We start from the raw sequence: 25807 nt of genomic DNA, 5'->3' as shown, positions 1-25807 counted from the left end.
TATCCTTCCCCCCTTTTTTTCTCTCTTTTCATCTCATGTTTAATCTCAAAACAAATTCAGCATCCTCACTTAAATTTTTTTCCTTTTAGTTACTTTTTAGAGGGTGGGGAGGGGAAGAGGGAGAGGGAGAGAGAAAATCTCAAGCAGGCTCAATGCCCAGCATGGAGTCCAACATAGAGCTCCATCTCACAACCCTGAGACCATGACCTGAGCAGAAATCAAGAGTCCGACGTGTAACGGAATGAGCCACCCAGGCGCCCCCTAGCATCCTCACTTCTAAATTAACCTGCTTCAGTGTTTCCTCAATTCTGCCTGTGATGCCTTCACCCTTCTCAGTGTTGGATGGATCTGGACCAGATGGTTCCGTTTTCTTTCTTATATCCAATTAGTTACCAGTTCAATTCATTCTTCTGTCTTAGTATTTGTAGGATATAGTGCTTCTTCTCCATTTCTGATACCACCACCTTAGCCAGACATGAATCCTTTCTTGCCTGGACTAAGGCAATAACTTCCTACCTTTCTTCTTGCCTCTGATCTCTCCCCTGCCTGTCCTGCACTACACACCAGACCAGTTCTACAAAACCACTTTGTTCATGACTCCTTCCTGATGAAAGATCTACAATGTTCCCAATTGCCCATCAGATTCATTCTCAACTTCTCAAAAGTGTAAATTTAAGGAATTCCCCTCCCCCTGGCCCAAAATCCCGAGTGCAGGAAGATCTTCTTTGTTCCTTGCTCTTCCAGCCTGGGACCATTTTCATTCCAGTCCCTTGAGCTTGGCATAAGTTATCATCTGCCCTTGGAATGATTCACCCTCCTTGCCTGCCCAAATCTTACCAACCCTACATTGCCTACTTCAAGTTCTGTTTCCTTCTTCATCACTTTAGTGAGAATTGATTTTCTCTCTTCTTGACTACTCTGATGCTCATCACACATGTCACTATAAAGGATTTTCCTCTAAAGGTCTCCCTGTTCAGAGGGATTGATTCCAAGTTCCTCAAGGGTTGCCTAGAGCAAGAGGGCATGTTACACCTCTGAGTGAAAAATGAATCCAGACTCCAAAAGTCATCCATTAAATTACTGAAAAACTGGGGAATTATTTTGCAGTTGCCAGTTCATCATTTTAGCTCGGGAATAGTTATCCACAATTTTTCCCCAAGTACTCCCCAGTCTTTACATACAGCCCAGGCAGGGTCTCCAAAGTTCCCAGCACTTTGGTGAGCACAGGAAACTTTCTGAATGGCAGCTGAAAGGTTACTCTCCTATTGCATTCAGAACAAACTCCACAAATTGCATTTTGAATGATCTTTAGTTGGCCTTCTTGTTTTAACTCTACCTTTCAGTAAAGAAAATTGTGCCTTGAACTTTAGTTAAACTAGAAGTAAATTATATCTACTTAAAATATAGAGCTGTTAAAACACAAAGAGATACATAAAAGCAACTGATGGGCTGAAAAATGCTCTCTTTGTTGCAGAATCACAACCTAAAAGCTTCAGTTTATTTCACACAACATGACCTTTAGTCTGTAGATAAAATGCATGGAAATGAAGCTTGAATGTCAACTAGATTTGGCCAAGGATTTCTTTTACGGGAGCGAGGAGGGGGGAGGGGTGGAGTTTGAGGAATGTAGAGAAAAAATATATATCTTTTTTTTTTTCTCAGATAAGTGTGTTTTGTCAGATCTGAAGCCTGTTCTGATAGTTCCCACGTAGGTAATCCTACCCTGGAGAACATGAGACCCCTAAGAAGTAAATTGTTCTTCTTTTTTAGAAGTTGTTTTTGCTCTACCTTCTGCTCACATTTTGTCAATTTTCCAAGTGCAAGCATCCAAAATATTTTTTAGGACTGCCACCAAGAGTAACCAGTAGGAGTTAACAACAGCTGAGCCAGTCAGAAAGGGGGTCAAGATGACTCCCTCTTAGTGGGTGTCAAACCTCGTCATCAGTGGCCATGTAGAAGGGGTAGGGGCCCAGGAAATCCTGACCAGCTCAAGAAGCCCTGCCACCCCATCAAGGCTAACTCTGTTTTGCTTTCATGACAAGGTGATTTTGGCTGGTGTTAAGAGGCCAAATTTCCCAAAGCAGCCGCTGATAGAAGTACATGTGAACAGACAACTTGGCATTCTGAAGGAATTGGCAATAAAGCATAAACCCAGAAACAAGATGCTGAGATAATGGGGCAAGAAGGGCTAACGATAAAGTAAGGGTGGAAAATCTTCGTAATAGCTACAATGAATAGCTCCTGGGAACCTGACTATACCAGGTGCTATGCTTGACCTACATCATTTCCCTTATACCTCCTAAGGGCACTATGAGATACACACTATTATCTCAATCTTACAGATGAGGAAACTGAAGTTTGGAGAAGTTAAAAGACATGTCCAAGGTTGCCCAGCTACAAGGCTGTGGGCCCAGGATGTGAATCCATCCGACTCTCTGGTTCATACTCCTCACCACCACAACATACTCAGGGAAGAATCAGGGAGAGAGAATTTGGCTGGGAACCTAAAAGTTGAGGAAGGAATCCCAGGTTGCTCAATTTAGGGCTGCCACACAATAGCTGTAGGTGGCAAGAGTACTGTGTGGAGGTGAGCCTGGGCCAGCCATAGAGAGAATTCTAGGACAAGCGTGTTGGGGATGAAAAACAACCTCTTGGCACTGGAAGACTCATGATCTGAGAAGTAATTCTGGAACTCACCCAGAAAGGGCCATCTGCCCAAAATCTCTCAGCCTGTAGTCTAGTGGGCAATGTCACTAACTGATGGGCTGGTCTGGGGGTTCTGCTGTCTCCCCAGAGTGGAGTGGCACTGTTCCAGAGGCCATGTGGCTTTGAGTTCCAAAGGGAAAAATTCTTTTTATCCCTGGAATAGAGGCGGTATAGGTTGAAGGAAAGGCAGGAAAAAGACTAAGCCCCAGAAGGTCCATCCTGCTCAGGCTGTAGAAGCTTGGCAGAGTTGTTCCTGCTTCCCTCACCTCTAATGCTTTGGTGAGAAAGAGACTAAGGGCTTTTTGATGGCGCCAGGATCTAGGAGCAGGTCCAAATTGTTAAAGCCATTCATGTGGTCAACGCAACTGCCCTGTTCTCATGGGTCCAGATGCTCAGTCTTGGCCCACTTGTTTTTTACATATGTCCTTAGAGAATCATGACAACTGTATATTTACATTGAGTGTTTTATTTGCATATATGCAAAATGTGTTTTGACAAAGTGTCTGAAGGATGTAAGTAAGGAGCTAGCTCTTGCCCAACTTCCTCAACGTGCCATCATGAGTTAAGTTTATGGGTGTGTTCACAGTACCAACAGCGGACACAATCTTAGCAGGCATGTAGCTTCACGTTCTCCCCACCCTTAATTGACACTCAGAAATGGCTTCTGACATGCAAACCAACTGCAGTGTCAGGTGTGACATCCCAAGTGCCCATGTGCACCTGATGCTATGACAAAGGCCATGGGGAAAGATACCTCCCAGGCACTGCACGTGGGTTTGTGCCTTTGGCTGCCTGTCTTTTCTTGTTCTTCTGTATCCGGCCTCTGATCTTTCACGAGGGACTGTTCTGTAGGACCTAATGGGGTATAAACCACTCCCTTCGAATTAAAGAGAATGATGGGGTTTGAAAGGAGGCCTAGATATGGGATTAACGGTGGTTAAAAGCTGTCCTAACATGACTGCTCTTGACTTAGGCAGCTGGCCTAGAAGGAACAAAAGGCTTGAGGCCTGCAGCCCTCCTCCAGGGTGAGACCACACTTTGGGTCAGTTCCATCTTAGATTCTGTCTCCTTGGGGGAGGTCTTAAAACCCTGTCAGAATGGCTAAAATTAACAAGTCAGGAAACAACAGATGTTGGCAGGGATGCGGAGAAAGGGGAACCCTCCTACACTGTTGGTGGGAATGCAAGCTGGTGCAGCCACTCTGGAAAACGGTATGGAGGTTCCTCAAACAGTTGAAAATAGAGCTACCCTATGATCCAGTAATTGTCCTTCTAGGTATTTATCCAAAGGATACAAAAATACTGACTCGAAGGGGCATACGCACCCCACTGTTTATAACAGCAATGTCCACAATAGCCAAATTATGGAAAAAGCCCACATGTCCATCAACAGATGAATGGATAAAGAAGATGTGGTATATATATATATATACATACATACATACCCAATGGAATATTACTCAGCCATCAAAAAAATGAAATCATGCCATTTGCAACAACATGGATGGAACTATAGGGTATTATGCTAAGCAAAATAAGTCAGTCAGAGAAAGGGAAATACTGTATGATTTCATTCTTATGTGGAATTTAAGAAACAAATAGATGAACATTAGGGGAAAAGATGGGAAAATAAAATAAGATAAAAACAGAGAGGGAGGCAAACCATAAGAGACTCTTAACTCTAGGAAACAAACTGAGGGTTGCTGGAGGGGAGGTGGGTGGGGGGTGGGCTAAATGGGTGATGGGCATTAAGGAGGGCATGTGATGTATTGAGCACTGGGTGTTATAGTGTTATATGCAACTATGAATCACTAAATTCTACCCTTAAGCTAAAAAAAAAAAAAAAAACCCAAAACAAAACAAAACCCCAGGGTTAACCCAATCCTAGAACACCCTGATTTAGTTGCCTAGGTTCTCCAAAGGAAAAACCCCTAGTATCTCCTCTGCTCCGATGGACCACAGTCTAATGAGGAGTTGGCAAGTTTTTTCTATAAAGGGCCAAAAAGAAAATATTTTAGGCTTTGTGGGCCATATGGTTTCTGTTGCAACTACACAGTTCTGCTGTTGTCATGTGAAAGTAGTCACAGACGATATGTGAACAAATGGGCATAGTTGTATTCCAACAAAACCTTATTTATGATGACTAAAATTTGAATTTCACATAAAGTTTGTGTGTCATGAAATATTCTTCTTTTGATTTTTTTTAACCCTTTATAAATGTAAAAATCATTCTTACTTTGCGGGCTTACAAGTGGCAGACTTGACTTGGCTATGGGGCACAGTCCGTTGACCCCCCTGGTCTGAATCCTCAGCTTTTACACCATCTGGAAGTGACTCACTCCAAGAGGTAGGAATCCCTGACACAGGCAATTTGGGGCTTTCAAAGAAGTATAGCATCTATGCAGATAGGAGCTATGACTTTAGGTAACATGATTTCCCCCCACAGACAAGATAATGTATAGATCCACAGAAGTGTACCTCATTATAGTCATCATGAAAAGCTCTGTTTATTACAATAATGCCTCAGACAGCTCAACACAGCTGGCTTCTCCTCGAGAACTATCCTCAGAACTGGAGCACAAGCTTTTGAAAAGCCACAGTGCTGGGAAATCTCGGTCCACTGAAGGTGGACTTGATATTTAGAAACAGCCAAAAAACAAAAGAAAACCTAAACCAAACCAAACGCACAAAGAAACCCATCTCCACTCAACCAACAGTAACAATGGCACGGTTACTGGTATCCTTGCAGAACCAGGGTGGGAACTACATGGGGGAGGGTGATGTGGTGGAGCTGAATAAAGCCATTTCTGTTCAAAACCACCCATGATTATAAGATGAGACTGCTGGGAACTAAGCTTGGTAGTCCTAGCATGGCCCCTAACAATATGAGTGTTGTTTGGCCAACACACTCAGCCAGTTAAAAACATTTGTTTGGAATTTTTTGGTCAATATTTCAAAGCCAAGAGATTTCACAAAAGAAGTCAGATTTTTTCACTTCTCTTGAAAAAAAAAATCAAAAGATCAGGCACACTGAGCTCTTGCTCTTGTACAGGAACAATCAGTGAAAGCCCACCCCCCCGCCCCTAGACAGCACGTGAACTTCAGGTTGGCATAGTCTGCCACACCCGACGGCCCCCCAGTCCAGGGCCAGTGGCCATGTAACCTCGTGGTTAGGGCCTTTTCACTCACAATTACAGTAACACAATCACATGGTTCAAAAGTCAACATGATACACAAAGCTATACAGTGAGAGGCTCATTCTCATCTTACCCCCACCCTCCCTAAGTAAAGCACGTTTGTTAATATCTTCACTTATTTTTCCGCTTTTTCCTTACACAAGGTAATACTATATATATATATATATTTTTCTGTCTTGCTTTCTTCACTTAAAATATATCCTAAAGATTATTCCAATAACAGGACATAGAGAATTTCCTCATTCTCACTTTACAGCTACCTATCCCCATGAGTGCATAGGTTGGTTTATTAAACTAATTCCATATTAACGGGCAAAGGTTGTGAATAGTCTTTTGCTCTTACCAATATTCTACAATGAGTATGTGTATATGTCATTTCATAGGTGATAAAGCCTGTCGTGCAGGATAAATTCCCACGAGTGAGATTGCTGGGTTACAGGGTAAGTATATTCGTAATATTTTTAGGTACTGCCAAATTGCATTCCACATGGGTTGTACATTTTGCGGTCCAGACATCAATGCAAAAGCATGTCTATTTCCTTTCAACTTCACCAGGAGAATGTGTGGTCAAACTTCTGTAGTTTTGTCAGACAGGTAAAAATTATATTTCAGGACAGGTGTAATTTGCATTTTAAACCAAGACATCTTTTCTCACATGTTTACCTAGAGACATTTGTAATTCTTTTTCTGAGAACTGTGTTCCATTTTCCTACTGGATTCCTATTTCTGCTGATTTTCCTATTAAATTCTTGTTTTTTTTTCCTTATAAACTTATAGGAGTGTTATATATATTCAGAAGGTTAGCCCTGTATCTAGGATATGAGGTGCAAATATTTTTTTCCAGTTTGTCCTTTGTCTTTTGCCTATGTTTATGAGCTGTATGTTTGTTTTTGCTGTTGTTTGCCATCCAGGTGTTTTGCTGTTGTGTGTGCTTTTTAAAATGTAGTTAAATTTATTTACTCTTTGCTTCTGGTTTTTGAGTTGTTGGAAAGAAAGATTTCCCCCATTCCAACATTAAAAATGAATTTAACCATATTTCCTCCAGTAGTTTTAGGGTTTCATTTTTTAAAAATGTAAATCTTCAACCCATTTAGAGCTTGTTAAGATGCACATTGTGAGGGGCGCCTGGGTGGCTCAGTTGTTAAGCGTCTGCCTTCAGCTCAGGTCAAGATCCTGCTCAGCGGGGGAGCCTGCTTTTCCCTCTCCCACTCCCCCTGCTTGTTTTCCCTCTCTTGCTGTTTCTCTCTGTCAAATAAATAAATAAAATCTTAAAAAAAAAAAAAAAAAGATGCACATTGTGAGAAGTAAAACTTTTTTTCCTACTGGGAGCTTGACCCTAGATTTTGGACAGGATGATGAGGCTACCAGAACATCAGTAAGTGTAAGACCTGGAAAATGGGACGAGAGAGCCGCTGATGGGAAGACAAGTGAGATATGGGGGTGGTGGGAAGTGAGGTGGGGACAGGACTCCCTCTCCTGCAGGAGGTCCTGGCAGATGGCTTCCCAATATTGGTCTAGCTCAGTGGTACCCAGGGCCCTTATTACTTTTCTCCAAAGTATCCACTTACTTATTTTTTGCCCTTTTAACAACCAGTTTTTGGGCCGAATGCTAACCAAAATTACCATGCTGAGTTGATATACTTTCAGCCAAAAGCACAGAACTTTGAAGGGTCGGTTAGCTTGAGGAGACTCATCTTGGATAAATGAGCCATTTGGAAGACTTTATGAAATGCTGACATTAGTCTGCCTATAGCTTATTTCTTTGTTCCTAGGTCTCTAAGGACATGGAACCACAGTGGGGGGACCTTTGATCTCATACTCATTGAAAACCTACTGGTGATGTATAACAGGGTGGGGAAAGGTGTGACTTCAACCAAAAGAAGTCTGCACACCCACCTCCACAATGTATACTAAACAGTTCTCTTAGCAACTTTTCTACTAGAGGTGCCCCTGAAAGTGTTTTTTTCTTTAAGATTTATTTATTTAATTTGAGAGAGAGTGTGCACACGAGCAGGGGCAGAGGGAGAGGGAGAGGGAGAGGGAGAGGGAGAGGGAGAAGCAGACTCCCTGCTGAGCAGGGAGCCCAATGCGGGGCTCCATCCCAGGACCCTGGGATCATGACCTGAGCTGAAGGCAGACACTTAACCACTAAGCCATCCAGGCGCCCCCTGAAAGTGCTTTTTAAAACATTGTTTCCTCATGTGAATAATTCTCTATTCTGAGAAAAACAGGGAGTAAAAATGAGAGAAATTTGCAAAGACGAATGATGCTAGAATAAAGTAAAAGGCTTTCAGCAATAAAATTGGTTCCTCTGCTTGAAGCGGAGGCCTCAAAAGATACCTGGTGGGAGTGAGTTGCTTAATGCTACTCACTGTCAGCAGGAAGGCATGCCACACTGCACCTCTAACAATTCAGAATCTCTGGTGGTGGGATCTAGGTATCAGTCATTTCGAAAGCCCCCATGTGATTTCAATGTGCATCCCCTGCTCCTGAACCATGCTGTTCAAAGTGAGGTCCTCAAAACAGCATTGGTGTCAGTGGGCACTTATGAGAAATGCAGAATCTCAAGCCAGAAATTAGACCTTCTGAGTCAGACTCCGCATTTGAACAAGATTGTCAAGGTATTCACGCGCATATTACAGTAGAGAAGCAGTGATCTAGAGCAGCTTTCTCAAAGTGGCACGTGGAACCCCCTGTATCTAACTCACCAAGAGGCTGGGAAGGTAGGGGAAGGGTGATCTCGGACTTCTTAAGGAAGACAATTCTGGAGATGATCATTTTAGAAGTGTGAGGGGGGACCGTGGAATCTGCATTTCAACGTGCTTCCAGGTGACCCCCTTGCCTACTGCTTGAGAACTACTCCCAACAGGAAAGCCAACAATATGACAGCCATTTTCTCCTGACCTGCATGGAAATTCCCTCAGTGAGGCGGTAAGGTCAAAGCATGCCCATTACAAGTGGGGTATGAGTTGGTGATAATCTATGAGTGCTTCTCAGCCTGACAAATGTGATCTTTCTGCTCTCTGACCTATAATAGAGCAGGTGGTGATCGTTAAATCTAGCTTTCTGACTGACACAGAAATGGGTCTCTCTGTTCTCTTGGGTTAGTGACTGAACAAGCTTCTACCTTAAAAGCAGGATTAAAAATATAAAATGTTGATGCTCAGATGCATCCTTCTTCAAGGGTTTCAAAAAACCCTCAAAATGCATGGTAGAGAGACAAGAGAAAGAGTAAATTCCCCGAAAGGAGATTTCTTCCTTTTTCAGAGGTCTTTTAAAAATTTTTTTGCTTGGGCCCAGATTTTTAAATGATAACACAGGTAAAAAAAAAAAAAAAAAAAGAATGAAGGCAGGAATGGAAAATTTGATCTCTCTCAAAAGATGTATTTGCAGTATGTAGTACTCCCATGATGTAGTTTTAAAAGCATTTCAGCTCATATAAGATACTTAAAAGCTTTTATGATGCAGAAGCTTTAAGTGAGTTTATCTTCAAATACCTAGGATTCCGAAGTATGGCTCACGCTTGACTTGGGGTGCCAGAACTGAAATCTTGGTAATTATAAAATAAAATAAGACCAGTGCGGTTGTAATGGATAATGAAACGGAATGGGGAGCTGCAATGTGATCTAAATGTAATTGTTAGATAATTACTGAGTTAAAAATCAGCAAAAGCAAAGAAACTTCAAACTGGAAAAAAAGATTTTTGAGGCCTTGCTTTAAAGACGTTTTTAAGAGCAGAGTTTCTTTAACCTTTTTGGGGGGAGTGCAAATCTAATGCAAATCTAATGAAAAGCCACCGACTCCCCTAGATGCACGCCCCCTGAGTGCACACTGGTAATTTCTGGAGTTCCATAGACCCGCTGGAGCCCACGTTAGAAACTCAGCTTTCACAGTGGGTTTTTAAGAAAATTTCTCTATTTTGATCTCTTCCACTTGGAACTGCTTTAGACCCAAAAGCAATGTTCTCAGCACCAAGGTTCCAGGTGATTGGTAAAATTAGGGCTGATTGTTTTCCCTTCAACCAATCTCATGAGGATGGTCCGAGGCCAGGTGAAAAGCCAGACCACTCGCTGAAGCCCGGGAAAGCATCCTTTTATTGAAGAAGTCTGCGCTCTCAGAAATGTCTTCCCCGTGCTCTCAGGGGGCTCCAGCAAGTCGCACAGGCAGAGCCCGGAGCCGCTGTGGCTCCCTTCACACCAGACTGTGAAAACTTTTGTCCGACGTTAGGAAGGAAAGTAGGCTCTTAAAAACACTGCCTACGCCCCTCATTTACCTGCAGACCCAAAGATGCCAGAGGTGGAAGACAGCCCTTCACCCCGTCCCCCATTTAACAGGAGGAAACGGACCTCGGGGGACTAAGGTGCTTGCCCAGGTGACCTCCCCAGCCGGGCTCACACCCAGGGCCCTCTCTCTCTCTGCACCTCGCCGTCTAGCCAGAGGAGCACAGGGCGTCTGGGCCTCTCTCCCCTCACTGCCTGCCGCCCACCCTGGCGGAGGCGCCACGGGGAGCCGGGCCCCCGCCTACCGGCACCATGGAGTAGGTCATCATCATCAGCATGTCGTGGCTCTCCGCGCGGATGTGTGGCGCGGGCTCCCCGCCGTGGCTGCGCTTGTTGCGCGCGGCGCTGGCGGGGTCCAGGGGTGGCGCGGGCGCCCGGCGCAGCGCGCGACTCAACTCAGCCAAGAAGGAGCGCAGGGCGTTGTCCTCGCGCTGCTCGCGGCCGCGCTGAGCCTCCAGCGCCCGCACCGCCGCGCTCAGCCCACGCCACTGGCACAGCGCGAACACCGTCCCCGCAGCACTGAGCGCCGCCAGCAGCGCCACCGCCGCCAGCGCGCCCCGCAGCCCCCAGCCGGCGCTCCCGCGGCCTCGCTCCGCGCCCCTGGCCATGGTCTGCACGCCTCGGGCCGGGCAGGGCTCGCCGCCTCCCGCCGGGCAGCCTTTATACGCCGCGGGCAAGCCGTGGGCTGGTGGCAGCGCCGTGAGTCACGCTGTCCTTTGCCCGAGCTGGCGGGGCGGGTTGGGGACAGTAGTGGTGGCGCCTGAGCAGCCCGGAGGGACAGGCGGGTGAGAGGGGGAGAGGATCAAGTGGAGATGACTGGGGCGGGGTGGGGGGGGTGGGGGGAAGGGGTGGGCAGTGTTCCTGCTCCTGGTGCCTGGCCAAGAAAACGGGCAAACCCAGGTCTCCCTCCTTTTCTCAGTGCCCTGCCTGTGGGCATTGTTGTGGCCCAGGCCAGCAGAGTGAGGGTCAGACTGAGGGGGAGAGCAGGAATTCTTAGGGCGGGAGAAGTCACTGAATTCCACTCCCTTCTCCCCCCACACTGACCTCTCTGGAGAAAAGGATCAGCATGCCCAGATGCCAAGACATGTGCCCACTGTCCCTAGGTTTGCTGCCCATCACGTGGCCACTGAAGACCCCATGAGATGTTTCTGAGGAAGGGGATGGATAGAGACAAGAATACAGTTGGCATTGGAGGGTTAAAAAGGCCACCGATCAGAAACAAAAGCCTTGCCCTGCCTGAGAAGCAGGAGTCCTCTGTGAAGGGAGATTTCTAGGATGTGACAGGCCAAGAACTCTCCCATGAGACCCATATCTAGGAGGCAACAGTGTGAGGAGAAAAAAAGTCAAGGGTGGAAATCAGGAGACCTGGTTCTAACCCCATCCTGCTACTACTCAGCTGAAGGGGTTTGCACATGTCCCAAGACCACTCTGAATTGATTCTGAGGTGCTTTCTGGCTGAAGAGTTGGGACTCTGTCTAGGCTCTTTCTGGACCTCACTTAGCCTGCCTTGCTTGAGGGGGGCAGTTGCCTCATGCCTCCTAGTTACCCCTTCCTTTTCTTGTCATCTCAGATGCCTGTACCTCAAGGATCACTATCCCCCAAATGCAGAGTCACTTCTCAGCCTCCTCAGAGGACCTCTCCACCCCTTTTCTCACCTTTCCCTTGAATGGCTCTGCCTCCCTGGGGCCCCAGGGCCCACAGGAGACCCTGGTGGTGTTGGAAGCCAAGATTGCTGTTTCCACAGCCCATTATTTCGAGGAGGAGGTGGTCCCCTGCCATCAAGCCAGCTGGAGCTGTCACGGTTCTGCATCAAGGTCTAGATTCCTGAGTTTTAATTGGGACATGGACCAACTTTGCATATTCTTAGGAGAACATCCAGGATGAGGAGGACTTAGGAAAGCATGAAGTTCCAAGTGGTTCATCAAGGACCTAAACTATGGGGACATGATGTCTAGGAGGGAATGGAGGTGATACAGACAAATTTGTCCAGTTTCTCCCCACTCTAACATACTGTGATCTATTTGAAGAATGCCATGTATCCTTATCTCATCCAGGCTTAGGATGCCAGGCTTAAACCAATGGAGAGAAGCCCCAGAGAGACAGAGCTGGGAATCAGGCTCAGTATCTTCATCTAATTCACTAAAAATTTAACGAGCTGTGTGTCAGGCATAGTGATGGGCATTCGAGGTACAGAAAGGAACAAGGCAAGCAGCTTGCAGTGTGAGCAGTTGGGAGTCCCACGGAGCCTCCTGAGCTTCTCTTTATCCTAACATTCATTATAGTTACTACCGCCTGACCATGTCATCAGTGCTCATCAGCAATAATAGAGTATATAGCTCCTGAGGTTAGGGGCCACACATTGTTTGACCTTGTCTCCCCCAACACCTTGCACAGTCCCTGGCTTGAAATGGCCATCCATTAATTCCCTGTTGAATGAGTGAATGAACAAATGAATGAGTAAAAGGCTGTATAGTGAACGTATGTCCATGTAAAACGAGGTGTGCCTAGTGGGAATAAGGCTTAAGCACGAAACTCTACTTGTGCCACCAAACTGGAGCTACCTTCCTTGGAAGGCTGCCTGTCCAGTGGGGAGAATAACTGCAGCCTGACACACACACCCCCAACCCCTCTGGTTCAGAGCCCATAGTAGAAGGAGTGGAGTTCCAGTTCCATTTGGAACCAGCCAGGTTTTATCTGACAACCTCAGGTGAAGATGCTACCCTTCTTGGGATGTAGGACTCAAAAGGTTTGTGGCATCGACTTTGCACCAGATGGGTGGAGTGCCTGGGATACTGCACTCAGAGAGAGCAGAGAGGCAGAAAGAGAGCAAAGGGAAGGCAAGACTCCTCTTCCACTCAACACTTCTTCCAGTTTTCTCTTCAAGTCTTTCTGTGTAGGAATATAATATTTTATTGGAAAGGAGAAGGGTGGGACAAGTTGTTACAGCCTACGAGGCAGGTGTCTTCACTTATCCCTCCCCCCAAGATGGCTGTATCCAAGCAACTGGCCTTGCTCTGTTCTCTTTTCCCTTTCTTCTCTGTCTTCTCTCTACACCCTCACTCCACCACAGCACCATGCATTGACCCTTCTCCTTCTCTGTCCTATCTCAGAGTTCTGCCTGTTTAAGGCCTAGCTCAGAACCCTGTCCCTCATCAAGCCTTGCCTTCTGTACCACAGTCAATTCTTCCTCTCCCTGAATTCTGCAAGCCCCAGGGACTCAGAGGCTAGAGGCATGGGCTTTGGAATCAGATAGAACGAAGCTTGAAACTGCTTTCTAAATTTACAAACTTGGGCATGTTACTCAGCTTTTCTAAGGAGAGTGTAATCATATCTATCTCATAGCTTGTGAAGATTTAATGAGAATATACATGTAGAGCACTTGACATATAGTAAATGCTCAGTGGACATTAGTGCTATTGTCTATGGGCTGTCTGAACTTGCTGACACACTTGCTGTGCCTTGGGCTGTTGACCAACATCTTAGTCTTCCAGATCTTACTTTTTTTGTTGAGTTACAGTATGCTTAAGAAAGGGACCTCTGTTCACTGTGACATAGCAGGGGCTTATGCCAAGAAGGAATATTAGATGAATACATTGATTAGCTAATTACACTTTTTTGGGATCCTTTTTGAGGAACAGAACTTTTCAATACATGGTAAACTTGGCTTCTTTTCTGAACACAGTGGCTTTGAGATTGGTTATTTGGGGCCTTTTCCATCTCTGCTCTACCTAAGCCTCCCATGACTCCTCGAGGGGCAGATACATCTGTGTAGACTGCCCTACTTAGTATTTCTCAGGATGGGCTGGTACTTTTAGTAATAAGTAATTCTAAAAAAAAGTTAGCTATTAATTTGGCCTATTTTGTTGACACAGGGGCTCAAGATATAGTGAAGACACAGGGAGATATCTGACTTTCCTTTTCTGGAGAACCAAGGAAGCCAAGAACATTCTGTGCTATCTTTACAATAAGAAGTAGCTTTTCTATTAAAAGACAGCTGCTTCATTTTCAAAGGTTAAATAGAATTGTCCTTAAAAAATAATTCCAGCTAGTAAACTTTAGGGCCCCGGAGAAAAATATCCAATTCAAGCATATACTCCAACTTTAAGTCCACAGCATTTCCTCATGACTGTCAAGTGAATAATTTTCATTTACTCTCAGGCCTGATATTGGGTATTGTCATCCTCTGTGATGAGGTTGGCAGGTATTCTGTGACTCCTGATGGTGCTGTTCTGCCTCCCCATCCCCACCCTTCCTCCTTGCCAGGGGTTAGGGAAAAAATCTCTGTAATCTTTGCCACCAAAATATATCTTTCGCCCAAGCACATTTGGTTTTTAGCTCAACATTTCTACATTTTAACCCCACAAAACTTCAAGCTCCCCAAACAAAATGAGTCAGAAATTTATTTTCTTTGTTCATTCACTCATTCATTTATCCATTTATTCAACAAATTGGGTGCTTACTATCTGTCAGGAACTGTGCTAGGAGCTAGGAATAGGAATGAGAGCAAAACCAGACACCATTCCTGCCTTCCTGAAGCCTGTGGTCTAAGTGGGGAGATGGAATTAGCCGAGTAATTGTGTGAGGGTATAATTCTAAATAAGACAATGAGATAGAAGACCTGAAGGAAAGGAGTGCTGTTCTGTGAGATCATATCACTGAGGAACCTGTTCTAGATGTGGAGTCTGGGGCCAGGGAAGGTCTCCCTGATTTTGTGATGGTGTTTGAGCTGGAATGTGAAGATTAGCAGTAGTTAACTAGGTGGAGGTGTGGTTGGGAGGGTTGTAGTTAGAGGGGACAGCACATGTGAGATCCTATGGCAGGAAGCACCATGGTTTATTTGAGGAACCATAAGAAGGCCAATGTGGCTGTAGGATAAAGACCATAGGGAGCAGGGAGGAAAAGGGAATGAAGTGAGGCTGGAGACTGAGTTAGGGGCCAGATTCTGTGGGTGGGACCTTATAAGACTGGGGTCTTTATTGTAGGAGCAATGGGAAGTTAGGGGTTTTAAGTGTGTGTGTTGGGGGTGGGAGGTTGGGTTGATGAATGACAGATTTTCATTTTCAAAGATTACTTTTTATTGGTAGGATTTGCAGTGGCTTCTGTCACTACAGAAACCACCTCTGACCTCCACCAGGCTAAATCTCAGCCTTTGAACCCATCTTTCCAAATAAAATAAGACGACACTGAGTTCTAGAAAATACCATTTTCTCTTTCATTGCACATTTAAAGGTATTTGAAAAGTAGAACCATGACAAACATTTAGACAGTTTGGCTATCATGATACTAGCTGGAGTTTTTGTTTGATACCGAGCAGGTATTTGCATTTTTTGAGAAGTCAGCCTTTGGTGCTTCAAGGTGAGATCATCAAATCAAGTCATCTCTAACATTGGGAATAAGAATAAAAGATAACTGCTTCCCCTGTGAGATTTTGGTTTAAGTTGGGGAAGCAACAACAGCTTTCCACCTGTCATAGGTGCAGTATCTGAGAGTCATCTAAGCATTGTTAGACATGGAGCTGTCAGAGGTTGTACAGTAGGGCTATTTCAAATTCTCCCTCTGCCCTTTCTGTGCTTTATTTCCTTTGTGATAAACATGCCCCTCCCTACTGCACCCATTGTGCCCTCGCAGTGCATCATAGCCAATTATCACAGGTTGCGTTCTCTGGAACAGATGCTGAGATGGAATTTGGGGTGCAAGATATTTATTAGGGATCAGTATCTGTGAAGGAAATAGAGGAAGCAGGATTAGGTAGAGGGAGAAGTCCAACTCATTGCAGTCTTACAAAGCCTCGGCCAACCATTTGGGAGCTCTGAATTGAGTATTGTCCATTGGAGTGTCCCTTGTCAGGCCAGAATGGGTTGGCTTTTACCCCAGTCTTACCCAGTCACAGGGAAGATGTGGGCTGCCCGAGGAAGGGTGTGACCTTGGGCCAGGTGGCTCTCAAAGCTGAGGCATACCCTGACCTCACTCCCTGCAGCTGGGCATCAAGTCCTTCCTTGAAAGGGAAAGTGGGGGGCGCCTGGGTGGCTCAGTTGGTTAAGCGACTGCCTTCAGCTCGGGTCATGATCCTGGAGTCCCAGGATCGAGTCCCGCATCGGGCTCCCTGCTCAGCAGGGAGTCTGCTTCTCCCTCGGACCCTCCCCCCTCTCATGCTCTATCTCATTCTCTCTCTCAAATAAATAAAACCTTTAAAAAAAAAAAGAAAGAAAGGGAAAGTGGGGCACATCTCCACATCTACCATATCAACCACCTGATTAGTGTCAAAGACAGGTCTGCAATTCCAGTATTAGTGAACTTTAAATTGTAATCATATCAGACAGTGGAGAGAAGCCTTCTTTTTCACCTAGAGTTATGGCCTTTCAGTAAATAAAAAAGTGATTGTTTTCAGAAACAGAATGAAAATACGAAGAAAAGCTCCACTGGTAGCTTTGAAATGGCTAGATCCATGGAAGTAACTTAATACTGCAAAGCCCCACTTATGAAACTTGAACCACTGTTTTGAAAGGACAAAACAAAGCTTTACATGTGTAGGGCACTTCAGTTTTCAAAGTACTTTCTCATGTCATTTGAGCCCCATAATCAGCTTGTGAAGTGAGCAGGGCAGGTCTTATAACCATTTCACAGATGAGAAAGCAAGGCTCACGAAGGTTAAGCGTCTTGCTCAAGATCATACTGTTGAAACCTCACCAGCATCCATCGAAAGTGGGAACCTTCTTGACCCAAATCTTGGGCCAGTCAGGAATGCTCAAGAAGATGGACAGGAAGTGGAAAAATAGGGCAGGGAAAGGATTCAAACTGATGAAACGGAAAAGGGCTTAGAGCGGCACTTGGCTCCAAGACTGCAAAACAAAGGCGGGGCAAGCCCTGATTGCTAGAATATGTAAACTATGCAAGAGAAAGAAAGGCAGTCCCCAGTCTAGCATTTTATGGAGGGTTCAGGGAGACCAGTGATGTCAGAATGATTTCCTGGAGACCAAGTAGGGGAACTGTCATCCCTGCGTCTCAAGGTGAATATGGAACCTGAACGAAAGGTGGACTTGGGGCCTGAGAAACCAAGACTTTTCCTCCTTGGGGTCAGAAGTCAGAGTGACAAGCAAAATTAGATATGTCTCACCTTTCCAAAGTCTAAGTGAAAGGAACCAAAAGGGATTCCTGCCAATACCAAGTCTGGAGAGATGGCACTCCATCTGCAGAACCAGGGGACTGAAGGACGGTCCTCAGCCAGGGGCAACGCAGGTCAGACTACAGATCCTGAACCCAGATGACTTCTTCTTTTTTAAGAGATGTGCATAACTGTGATATTAGGCTATATCTCTCCTACCCTTTCCTTCCCTCCTTTCCTTCCTTCCCTTTCTCTCTCCCTCTCCCTCCCTCCCTCGTTCCCTTCCTTCCTTCCGCCCTCCCTCCCTCCCTCCCTTCCTTCTTTCTTCTTTTGGTTTACAGTCTCACAAAGTTACTAGGAATGAATTATTCTTGTATGTCATTTTACTTGGTCTCTTTTTAAAAAAAATTATTTTATTATGGTAAGAATACTTACATGAGATCTACCTCTTGACAAATTTTTAGGGCACCTGGGTGGCTCAGTCGGTTAAGTGTCTGCCTTCGGCTCAGGTCATGATCCCAGGGTCCTGGGATCGAGTCCCACATCGGGCTCCCTGCTCAGCGGGGAGCCTGCTTTTCCCTCTCATTCTGCTGCTCCCCCTGCTTGTGCTCTCTCGCTCTGTCAAATAAACAAATAAAATCTTTAAAAAAAATTTTAGTTATATGATACAGTATTGTTGACTATCTGTAGCACTATATTGTGCTACAGATCTCTAAAACTTACTCATCTTGCTTAACTAAAGCATTATGTTCTTCAATTAGTAACTCATTTCCCTCTTACCCTAGTCCCTGACAACCACTAATTCCAGTCTTTGATTCTACAAATTTGACTATTTCAGATACCTCATATTAGTGAAATCATGTGGTTTTTATCTTTCTATGACTGTCCTACTTCACTTAGCATAATGCCCTCAAAGCTCATCCATATTGTCTCATATTACAGAATTTCTTTTTTAAGGTTGAATAATATTCTATGGTATGTTTATGCCACATTTTCTTTCTCCGTCCATCAGTGGATATTTGTTTCCACATTTTGGCTATTGTGAATAGGGATGCTATGAACACCAGAAAGCAGGTATCTCTTCAAGATCCTGACTTCAATTCTTTCGGATAAATACCCAGAGTGGGATTGCTGGATCATATGATAGTTCTATTTTTTTAATTTTTTGAAGAAGATTCATACTGTTTTCCATAGCAGCTGCACCATTTTACAGTTCCACTAACAGTGTCCAATTTCTCTACATCCTCAACAACACCTGTCTTTTTTTTTTTCCTTGACAATAGCCACCTTGACAAGTGTGAGGGTGATATCTCATTGTGGTTTTGACTTGCATTTCCCTGATGATTAGTGATGTTGAACATTTTTTCATATACCTATTGGCCATTTGTATGTCTTCTTTGGGAAAATATCTACTGAAGTACTTAGCCAATTTTTAAATTGGGTCATTAGGGTTTTGGTTTGTTTGTTTTTGTTTTTGCTACTGAGTTGTAGGGGCCCTTTGGAGATTAGCCCCTTTTCAGATATATGGTTTGAAAATATTTTTCCCATTTCGTATGTTTTCTTTTCACTTTGTTGATTGTTTCTTTTGCTGTGCAGAAGCTTTTTAGTTTGATGTAGTCTCATTTGTCTATTTTTTCCCCCACTTCTCTATTTTTGCTTTTGCTACCTGTGCTTTTGTGTCAGATCCAGGAAAGTATTACCAAGACCTCTGTCATGAAGCTTTTTCACTGTTTCTTCCAGGAGTTTTACAGTTTCAGATCTTACATTTAAGTCTTTAATCCATTTTGAGTTGATTTTTGTGTATGGCATAAGATAGGAATCCAGTTTCATTGCTCTGCATATTTACATCCAGTTTTCTCAGCACTGTTTGTTGAAGAGATTATCCTTTTCCCATTGTGTGTTCTTGGTACACTTGTCAAAAGATCAGTTAATCATATATGCATGGATTTATTTCTGGGTTCTCTATTTTGTCCCAATTGCCTATATGTCTGTCTTTATGCCAGTACCATGCTGTTTTGATTATTGTAGCTTTATAATATATGTTGAAATCAGGAAATATGATGGCTCCAGCTTTGTTCTTCTTTCTTAAGGTTGATTTGGCTATTCATGGTCTTTTGTTTTTCCATATGAATTTTAGAATTTTTTCCATTTCTGTAAAAACCATCATTGGGATTTTAATAGAGATTGCTTTGAATCTGTAGATAACTTTGGATAGTAAGTCTTCAAATCCACAGCCTTGAGATTTTTCTATGTTTATATTTTTCTATTTCTTTTAACAATGTTTTTTAGTTTCAATAGAGAAGTCTTTTACCTCCTTAGTTCAATTTATTCCCAAGTACTTTATTCTTTTTGGCACTATTATAAATGGGATTGTTTTACTATTTCTTTTTCAGAAAGTTTGTTGTTAGTATACAGAAAGGCAACTGATTTTCACATGTTGATTTTGTATCTTGCAACTTTACTGAGTTATTTTATTATTTTAATAGTTTTTCGTGGAATCTTTAGTGTTTTATATATATAAGATCATGTTGTCTACAAACAGGGATAGTAATACTTCCTCTTTTCTGATTTAGATGCCTTATATTTGTTTTTCTTACCTCTTTGCTCTAGCTAGTACTTCCAATACCATGTTGAATAGAAGTGGTGAAAGTGAGCATCCTTGCCTTGTTCTTGATCATAGAGGAAAAGCTTTTAGTTCTTCACCATTGAGTCTGATATTAGCTGTGGGCTTTTCATATATAACCTTTATTATATTGAATTAATTTCCTTCTATTCCTAATTTGGTGAGAGTTTTTATCATGAAATGGTGTTGAATTTTGTCAAGAACATTTTTGCATCTGGAGACAGTCATGTGATTTTTATCCTTTATTCCATTAATATGATGTATCCCATTAATTTATTTTCATATGTTGAACTCTCCTTGCATCCCAGGGATAAATTCCACTTGGTTTTGGTGTATGATCCTTTTAATGTGCTATTGGATTCAATCTGCTAATATTTCACTGAGGATTTTTGCATTTATATTCATCAGGGATATTGGCCTGCAGTTTCCTTTTTTTTGTATGTGGTGTCTTTGTCTGCTTTTGGTATCAGGGTTATGCTGGCCTCATAAAACGAGTCTTTCTTTCCAATCTTTTGTAAAAGTTTGAGGATTGGCATTAATTCTTTAAATGTTTAGTAGAATTCACCAGTGAAGTCATCTGGTCCTTGGCTTTTGTTTATTAGGAGGTTTTTAATTACTGATTCAACCTGCATGCTAGTTATAGGTCTGTTTAGATTTTTTTGTGTCTTTCTGATTCTGTCTTGGTAGGTTGTATGTTTCTAGGAATGTATCCATTTCTTCTAGGTTATCCAATTTGTTGTTGTATGATTGTTTATAGTAGGCTGTTATGTTCCTTTTTTGTTTCTGTGGCATCAGTGGTAATGTCTTCTCTTTCATTACTGGTTTAATTTATTTGAGTCTTCTTTTTTTCTTAGTCTATCTAAGGGTTAATCAATTTTGTTTATCTTTTGAAAGAACCAACTCTTAGTTTCATTGTGTTTTTTTTTACTATTAATTTCCTATCTTCTATTTCATTGATTTCTGCTCCAATCTTTGTTATTTCCTTCCTTTCGCTAATTTTTGTCTTAGTTTGTTCTTTTTCTAGCTCCTTGAGTTATAAAGTTAGATTGTATATTTGAGACCTTTATTCTTTTTTATTCCTTCTTCTTTTTAATCTCAATAAATTTCCCTTTTAGTACTGCTTTGGCTACATCCCATAAATCTTGGTATGTCATGGGTTTTATTGTTATTTGTTTGTTTGACCTGAAGTATTTTCTAATTTCCTTTTGATTTCTTCATTGAACTAATTTTTGTTCAAGAGTATGTTGTTTAATTTCCACATATCTGTGAATTTCTCAGTATTCCTTCTGGTATTGATTTCTAGATTCATTTCATAAAAGATATGTGGTATGATTTCAGTCTTCTTAAATTTGTTATGACTTGTTTTGTGACCTAACATATGATCTATCCTAGAGAAAATTCCATGTGTATTTGAGAAGAATGTGTGTTCTTCTGCTGTTCATTAGAATGTTTTGTATATGTATCTTAGGTTCATTTGGTCTATAGTGTTATTCAAATCCTATGTTTCCTTATTGATATTCTGTCTGAATGTTCTATCCATTATTAAAAGTGAAGTCTTCTACTATTATTGTATTGCTATATATTTCTTCCTTCAGTTCTGTCAATGTTTGCTTTATATATTGAGGTGCTCTGATATTGGTTGCATATATATTTATAATTGTTCAATCTTCCTAGTAAATTGACCCTTTTATCCTTATATAATGTCCTTCTTTGTCTCTTGTGATAGTTTTTGACTTCAAGTTTATTTTGTGTGGTATATCTATAGCCACCTCTTCTCTCTCTTGGTTACTATATGTATGGACTATCTTTTTCCATCTTCACTTGTAGCCTATGTGTGTCCTTAAATCTAAATTGAGTTTCTTATAGATAGCTTATTGTTGGGTCTTGTTTTCTTATCTATCCTGCCACTCTATCTCTTTTGATTGGCAGTTTAATCCATTTACATTTAAATTAATTATTTGTAGGCATGGATTTATTATTGCCATTTTGTTGTTTTCTGTTGGTCTTGTAATTTTTTTGTCTGTCTTTTCCTCTCTTCCTGTCTTATTTTGTATTTTGTTGATTTTTTTGGCACTGATATTTTTAAAATTCTGTTTTTTTTTGTGTGTGTAACTTCTATAGGTACTCTTGGTGTTGATAGTTACTTTGGGGCTTACATACAATACCTCATAGTTAAAAGCCTATTTTAAGCTCATAAAAATAGTCTATTTTAAGCTGTTCAATCACATATAAAAACTCTACACTATAACTTCTCTCCTCACATATTTTGTTGTTTTGTGACAACACAATATCTATTCATATTGTTTCTCTTTTAACATATTTTAGGTATAGTTATTTTTAATATTTTTGTCTTTTTAATACTAAAATTAAAAATAATTTACCCACTACCATTCTAGTAACACAGTATTCTATATTTGTGTATATATTAACCTTTACCAACACATTTCATACTTTCTTACGCTATCTCAACTTGAAGAACTCCCTTTAATATTTCTTGTAAGGAGGTCTAATTGTGATGAACTCCCTTTACCTTTTGTTTGTCTGGAAAATCTTTATCTCTCCTTCATTTTTGAAGGGCAGTTTTGCCAGGTACAGTATGCTTGGTTGGCAGTTTTTTCCTTTGAGCACTTGGGATTTATCCTACCATTTGTTTCTGGCCTGCAAGGTTTCTGCTGAGAAATTGCTGATAGTCTTCTGATGGTTCCCTTGTATATGACAATTTGCTTTTCTCTTGCTGTATTTAAAATTCTCTTTTGGTCTTTGAATTCTGACAATTTGATTATAATGTATCTCAATGTGAAATTTTCTTGCTTCACATTTTTTGTATTTTTTGAGCTTCTTGGATTTAGATGTCCATTTCCTTAACCAGAATTAGGGAGAAATATTCAGCCATTATTTCTTTGAAAAAGCTTTTTGGTCCTTTCTCTCTTTTCTCCTTCTGGAATTCCTACAATGTATATGTTGACCTGTTTGGTGATATCTCATAAGTCCCTTAAGCTTTCTATACTCTTTCATTCTTTTTTTTCCTTTTTGCTCCTCTGACTGAATTATTTTCAATGACTTATCTTTAAATTCATTGATCCTTTCTTTTGCTTGCTCTAGTCTGTTATTGAACCACCTCTAGTGATTTTTTTTAAGTTTAGCTATTGTGTTCTTCAGATCCATGATTTCTATTTGGGCCTTTTTAAATATTTTCTATTTTTTTATTGAAATTATCACTTCATTCGTGTTCTCTTGACCTCAGTGTGCATCTTTATGACAGTTATTTTGAATTCTCTCTTAGGTATATCACATAACTCTATTTCATTAGGATTGTTTTGTAAAGATTTATTGTGTACCTTTGTGATATCTTTGCCTGATTCTTCATTTTCCTTGACTCTGTGTTGGTGTCTGTGCATTAGACAAAACAGCCACCTCTCATAGTCCTCACAGACAGGCTGTGTACAGGAGAAGACCCCCATCAATTAGCCTGGCCAGAGATTCTAAGGGCTTCTCAATATTTTGTGTTAAACCAACCCACTTTCTCTGTTCTTTGCAGCTCCCAGATGTCTAGAGTATGCTGGATCTTATCAGTGCATTGGGACAAGTGATATTGAAGCTAGTTCCTTGGATGGTACCCAGAAAAGTTGGATCACTGGACACTCTGTCCAACTTTTCTTTCCCTAGAGAGGAATCTGGGAAGAGTTTATCTATCTATCTATCTATCTATCTATCTATCTATCTATCTATCTATCCATCCATCCATCCATCCATCCATCCATTCATCCATCCATCTATCCATCTATCCATCCATCCATCCATCTATGTCTATCTATCTCTGCTTGCTCTGTGTTGAACCAGGAAGGGGTACTATGATGACTACCAACCTACCAACCCAAATCTTGTTTCAGTTCTCACTAGCGTCCAGGCAGCTAGAATATGTCAGGTCTCATGAGCACTCCAAGACAGGCAAGTCAGAACTAGTCCTTTGGGAAGCTCCCAGAAAAGTTGTGATGTTGGAAGCCTGGACCAACTCTTTCTCTCACCAGGGAGAAGCAGGCAGCTGTGCTTTTGCCTGCTTGCTCTGTGCTATGCAGAGGGGAGGAGTCATGGCATTTACCAGTCCAAGTCACTGTCTCTGTTCTCCCCTGGGTGGCTAGACTGTGTTGGACCCATGAGAGTGCCAAGGCTGGCAAGACAGAAGCCAGTTCTCTGGGGGGCCCTTTTGGAAAAGCTGGGCCACTAGGTGCATGAATCAACTCTTTCCCTCCCCTGTGAAAACCTGGGACCTGGAGAGTCTCTTCCTGATCATATGGTGCTGTGCTAGAGGTAGGAATTCTGGCAAAAGAGTGTCCTGAATTTCCCTTATGGCTTCAGTGAGCCTGGTTTCATGTTTGCCTGGGGTGCAAAAACCTTTCAATTAGTTTCTGAATTTCTCACAAAAGGAATTTGTGAATTGTTGCTGAATCAATGTGTTTATGGAGAAAGAAGGTGTTCCTACTCTGCTGTCTTGCTCATGTCACTCTGAGATAACTTCTTGAATGGAACCTGTGTTTCTTTCTTAAAGCTGTTTATGTAAGCACCTAGTCTCCAAACTGCCCCTTCTTCTGTGATCAGAAGAAGGCCCCAGCATCTGGGCACCAGTAGGTATCCTGGCAAAGAGACAGCTGGATGAGAGGGAGGGAATTGTATAGGTATACTATGTTCTACCTCTACTCCCAAGACTGGGCAACGTGAGAAAACTAGAGAATGAGTGTCTTCCTTCTGGCATCTTGACTGGGTGAATACTGCCCACCATTTGTGGGTCTGCCCCATCTTAAAGCACCTCAGTGATTGGCACTGAGCCCCAAGAGCAGACAAAAGAAACTACTATAATACCGAAGGAGCCCAGCAATACTCTTAGGAAAGAGGCTTGCATAAAAACAAGCCACTAAAGGACAATAAGAACTTTAAAAATAATAAGAACATTAGGATGTAAAGATTCTCGTAGAGTGCAAAAAAACCTTTCTGGATCCAAAAGACAAGATCTGCACACAAGTTAAGTAGATGGAAAAGTTAAGGAGATAATATTTCAGTGGTAGAAAATAAATTTCCCAAGCTAAAAAAAAGGCCTCAGAATGCTGATTAGAAGGTTTTGGCAAGTTCTGGGCAAGACAAATGAGTCACAGCATGATAAATTCCTGAAGTCTAAGGATAAAAAGAAAATGTTACAATCATCCAGAAAGAAAGTACAATTTACTGACAGAGGAAAAAGGATCATGGGGACATCAACTTTCTCTTCTAAAACACTTGAAGCAGAGAGGATTGTGGTGAATCATGTGAAGATCACTGACAAAAAAATAGTGCATACCAAGAAACCTGTAGCAAGACATTGTTCCCCTATCAGAATGAAAGAAATATATTTGAGGATATGCAAAGATTCAAAGAACGTGTCACCCACATCTTCGATCAGAGAAAAAGATATTAATAAAGGATCTAACCAAACAATAATTGAATCTGTATAAAGGCTTCAAGATGGATGGAGGATAAAAAGGAAAAAAAAAATAGTGATGAGCAAGAATCCTTACAATATATAACTAGTTACATTTGTATGGATAATAATAGACTGTTTAGGATGTCTAACAGAAGTACTCAAAATAGAAGAGACATATTTCAAGGGAAATGTTAATAATAGCCTGGAACTGAAAGTACTAAAGGAAAAAGGGGAAGGAAAACTTTCCCACACATCTCATGTTGGTGTGAGAGTGGGAAGTGAAAGCATTCTAGAGGATCCATCCTTCAGGGGAGGAAGAACAGCAGGAGAATAGAGTTTGGGGGAAATAGTTGGAGTCTTATCTTCATGCAATGGAAGAAAAATATTGGTCTGACTCTAAGTGACAAAAAGGAGAAGAAAGCTGATATTATGGAAAAAGTAGAGTAGA

At 42.1% G+C, this 25807-nt stretch overlaps 1 protein-coding gene across 2 annotated transcripts in view; it reads right to left on the bottom strand.

The window, feature by feature from the left end:
* Nucleotides 1–10790, bottom strand: part of GLDN (gliomedin) — a 65700-nt gene extending 54910 nt beyond the window's left edge. For both annotated transcript variants that reach the window (XM_088025124.1, XM_028100487.1), the window contains exon 1: nucleotides 10428–10790. In XM_088025124.1, the coding sequence (XP_087881250.1) occupies nucleotides 10428–10790 (363 nt within the window). The remainder of the gene's footprint in view (nucleotides 1–10427) is intronic.
* Nucleotides 10791–25807: the final 15017 nt, after the last annotated feature.

Source organism: Eumetopias jubatus, unplaced genomic scaffold (assembly GCF_037043125.1).
Source record: "Eumetopias jubatus isolate StellerSeaLion01/CBP00866 unplaced genomic scaffold, mEumJub1_p1.0 scaffold_7, whole genome shotgun sequence".
Lineage (NCBI taxonomy): Eukaryota > Metazoa > Chordata > Mammalia > Carnivora > Otariidae > Eumetopias > Eumetopias jubatus.
The sequence above is the reverse complement of the archived record's forward strand: the minus strand, read 5'-3'. Positions and strand labels throughout refer to the sequence as shown.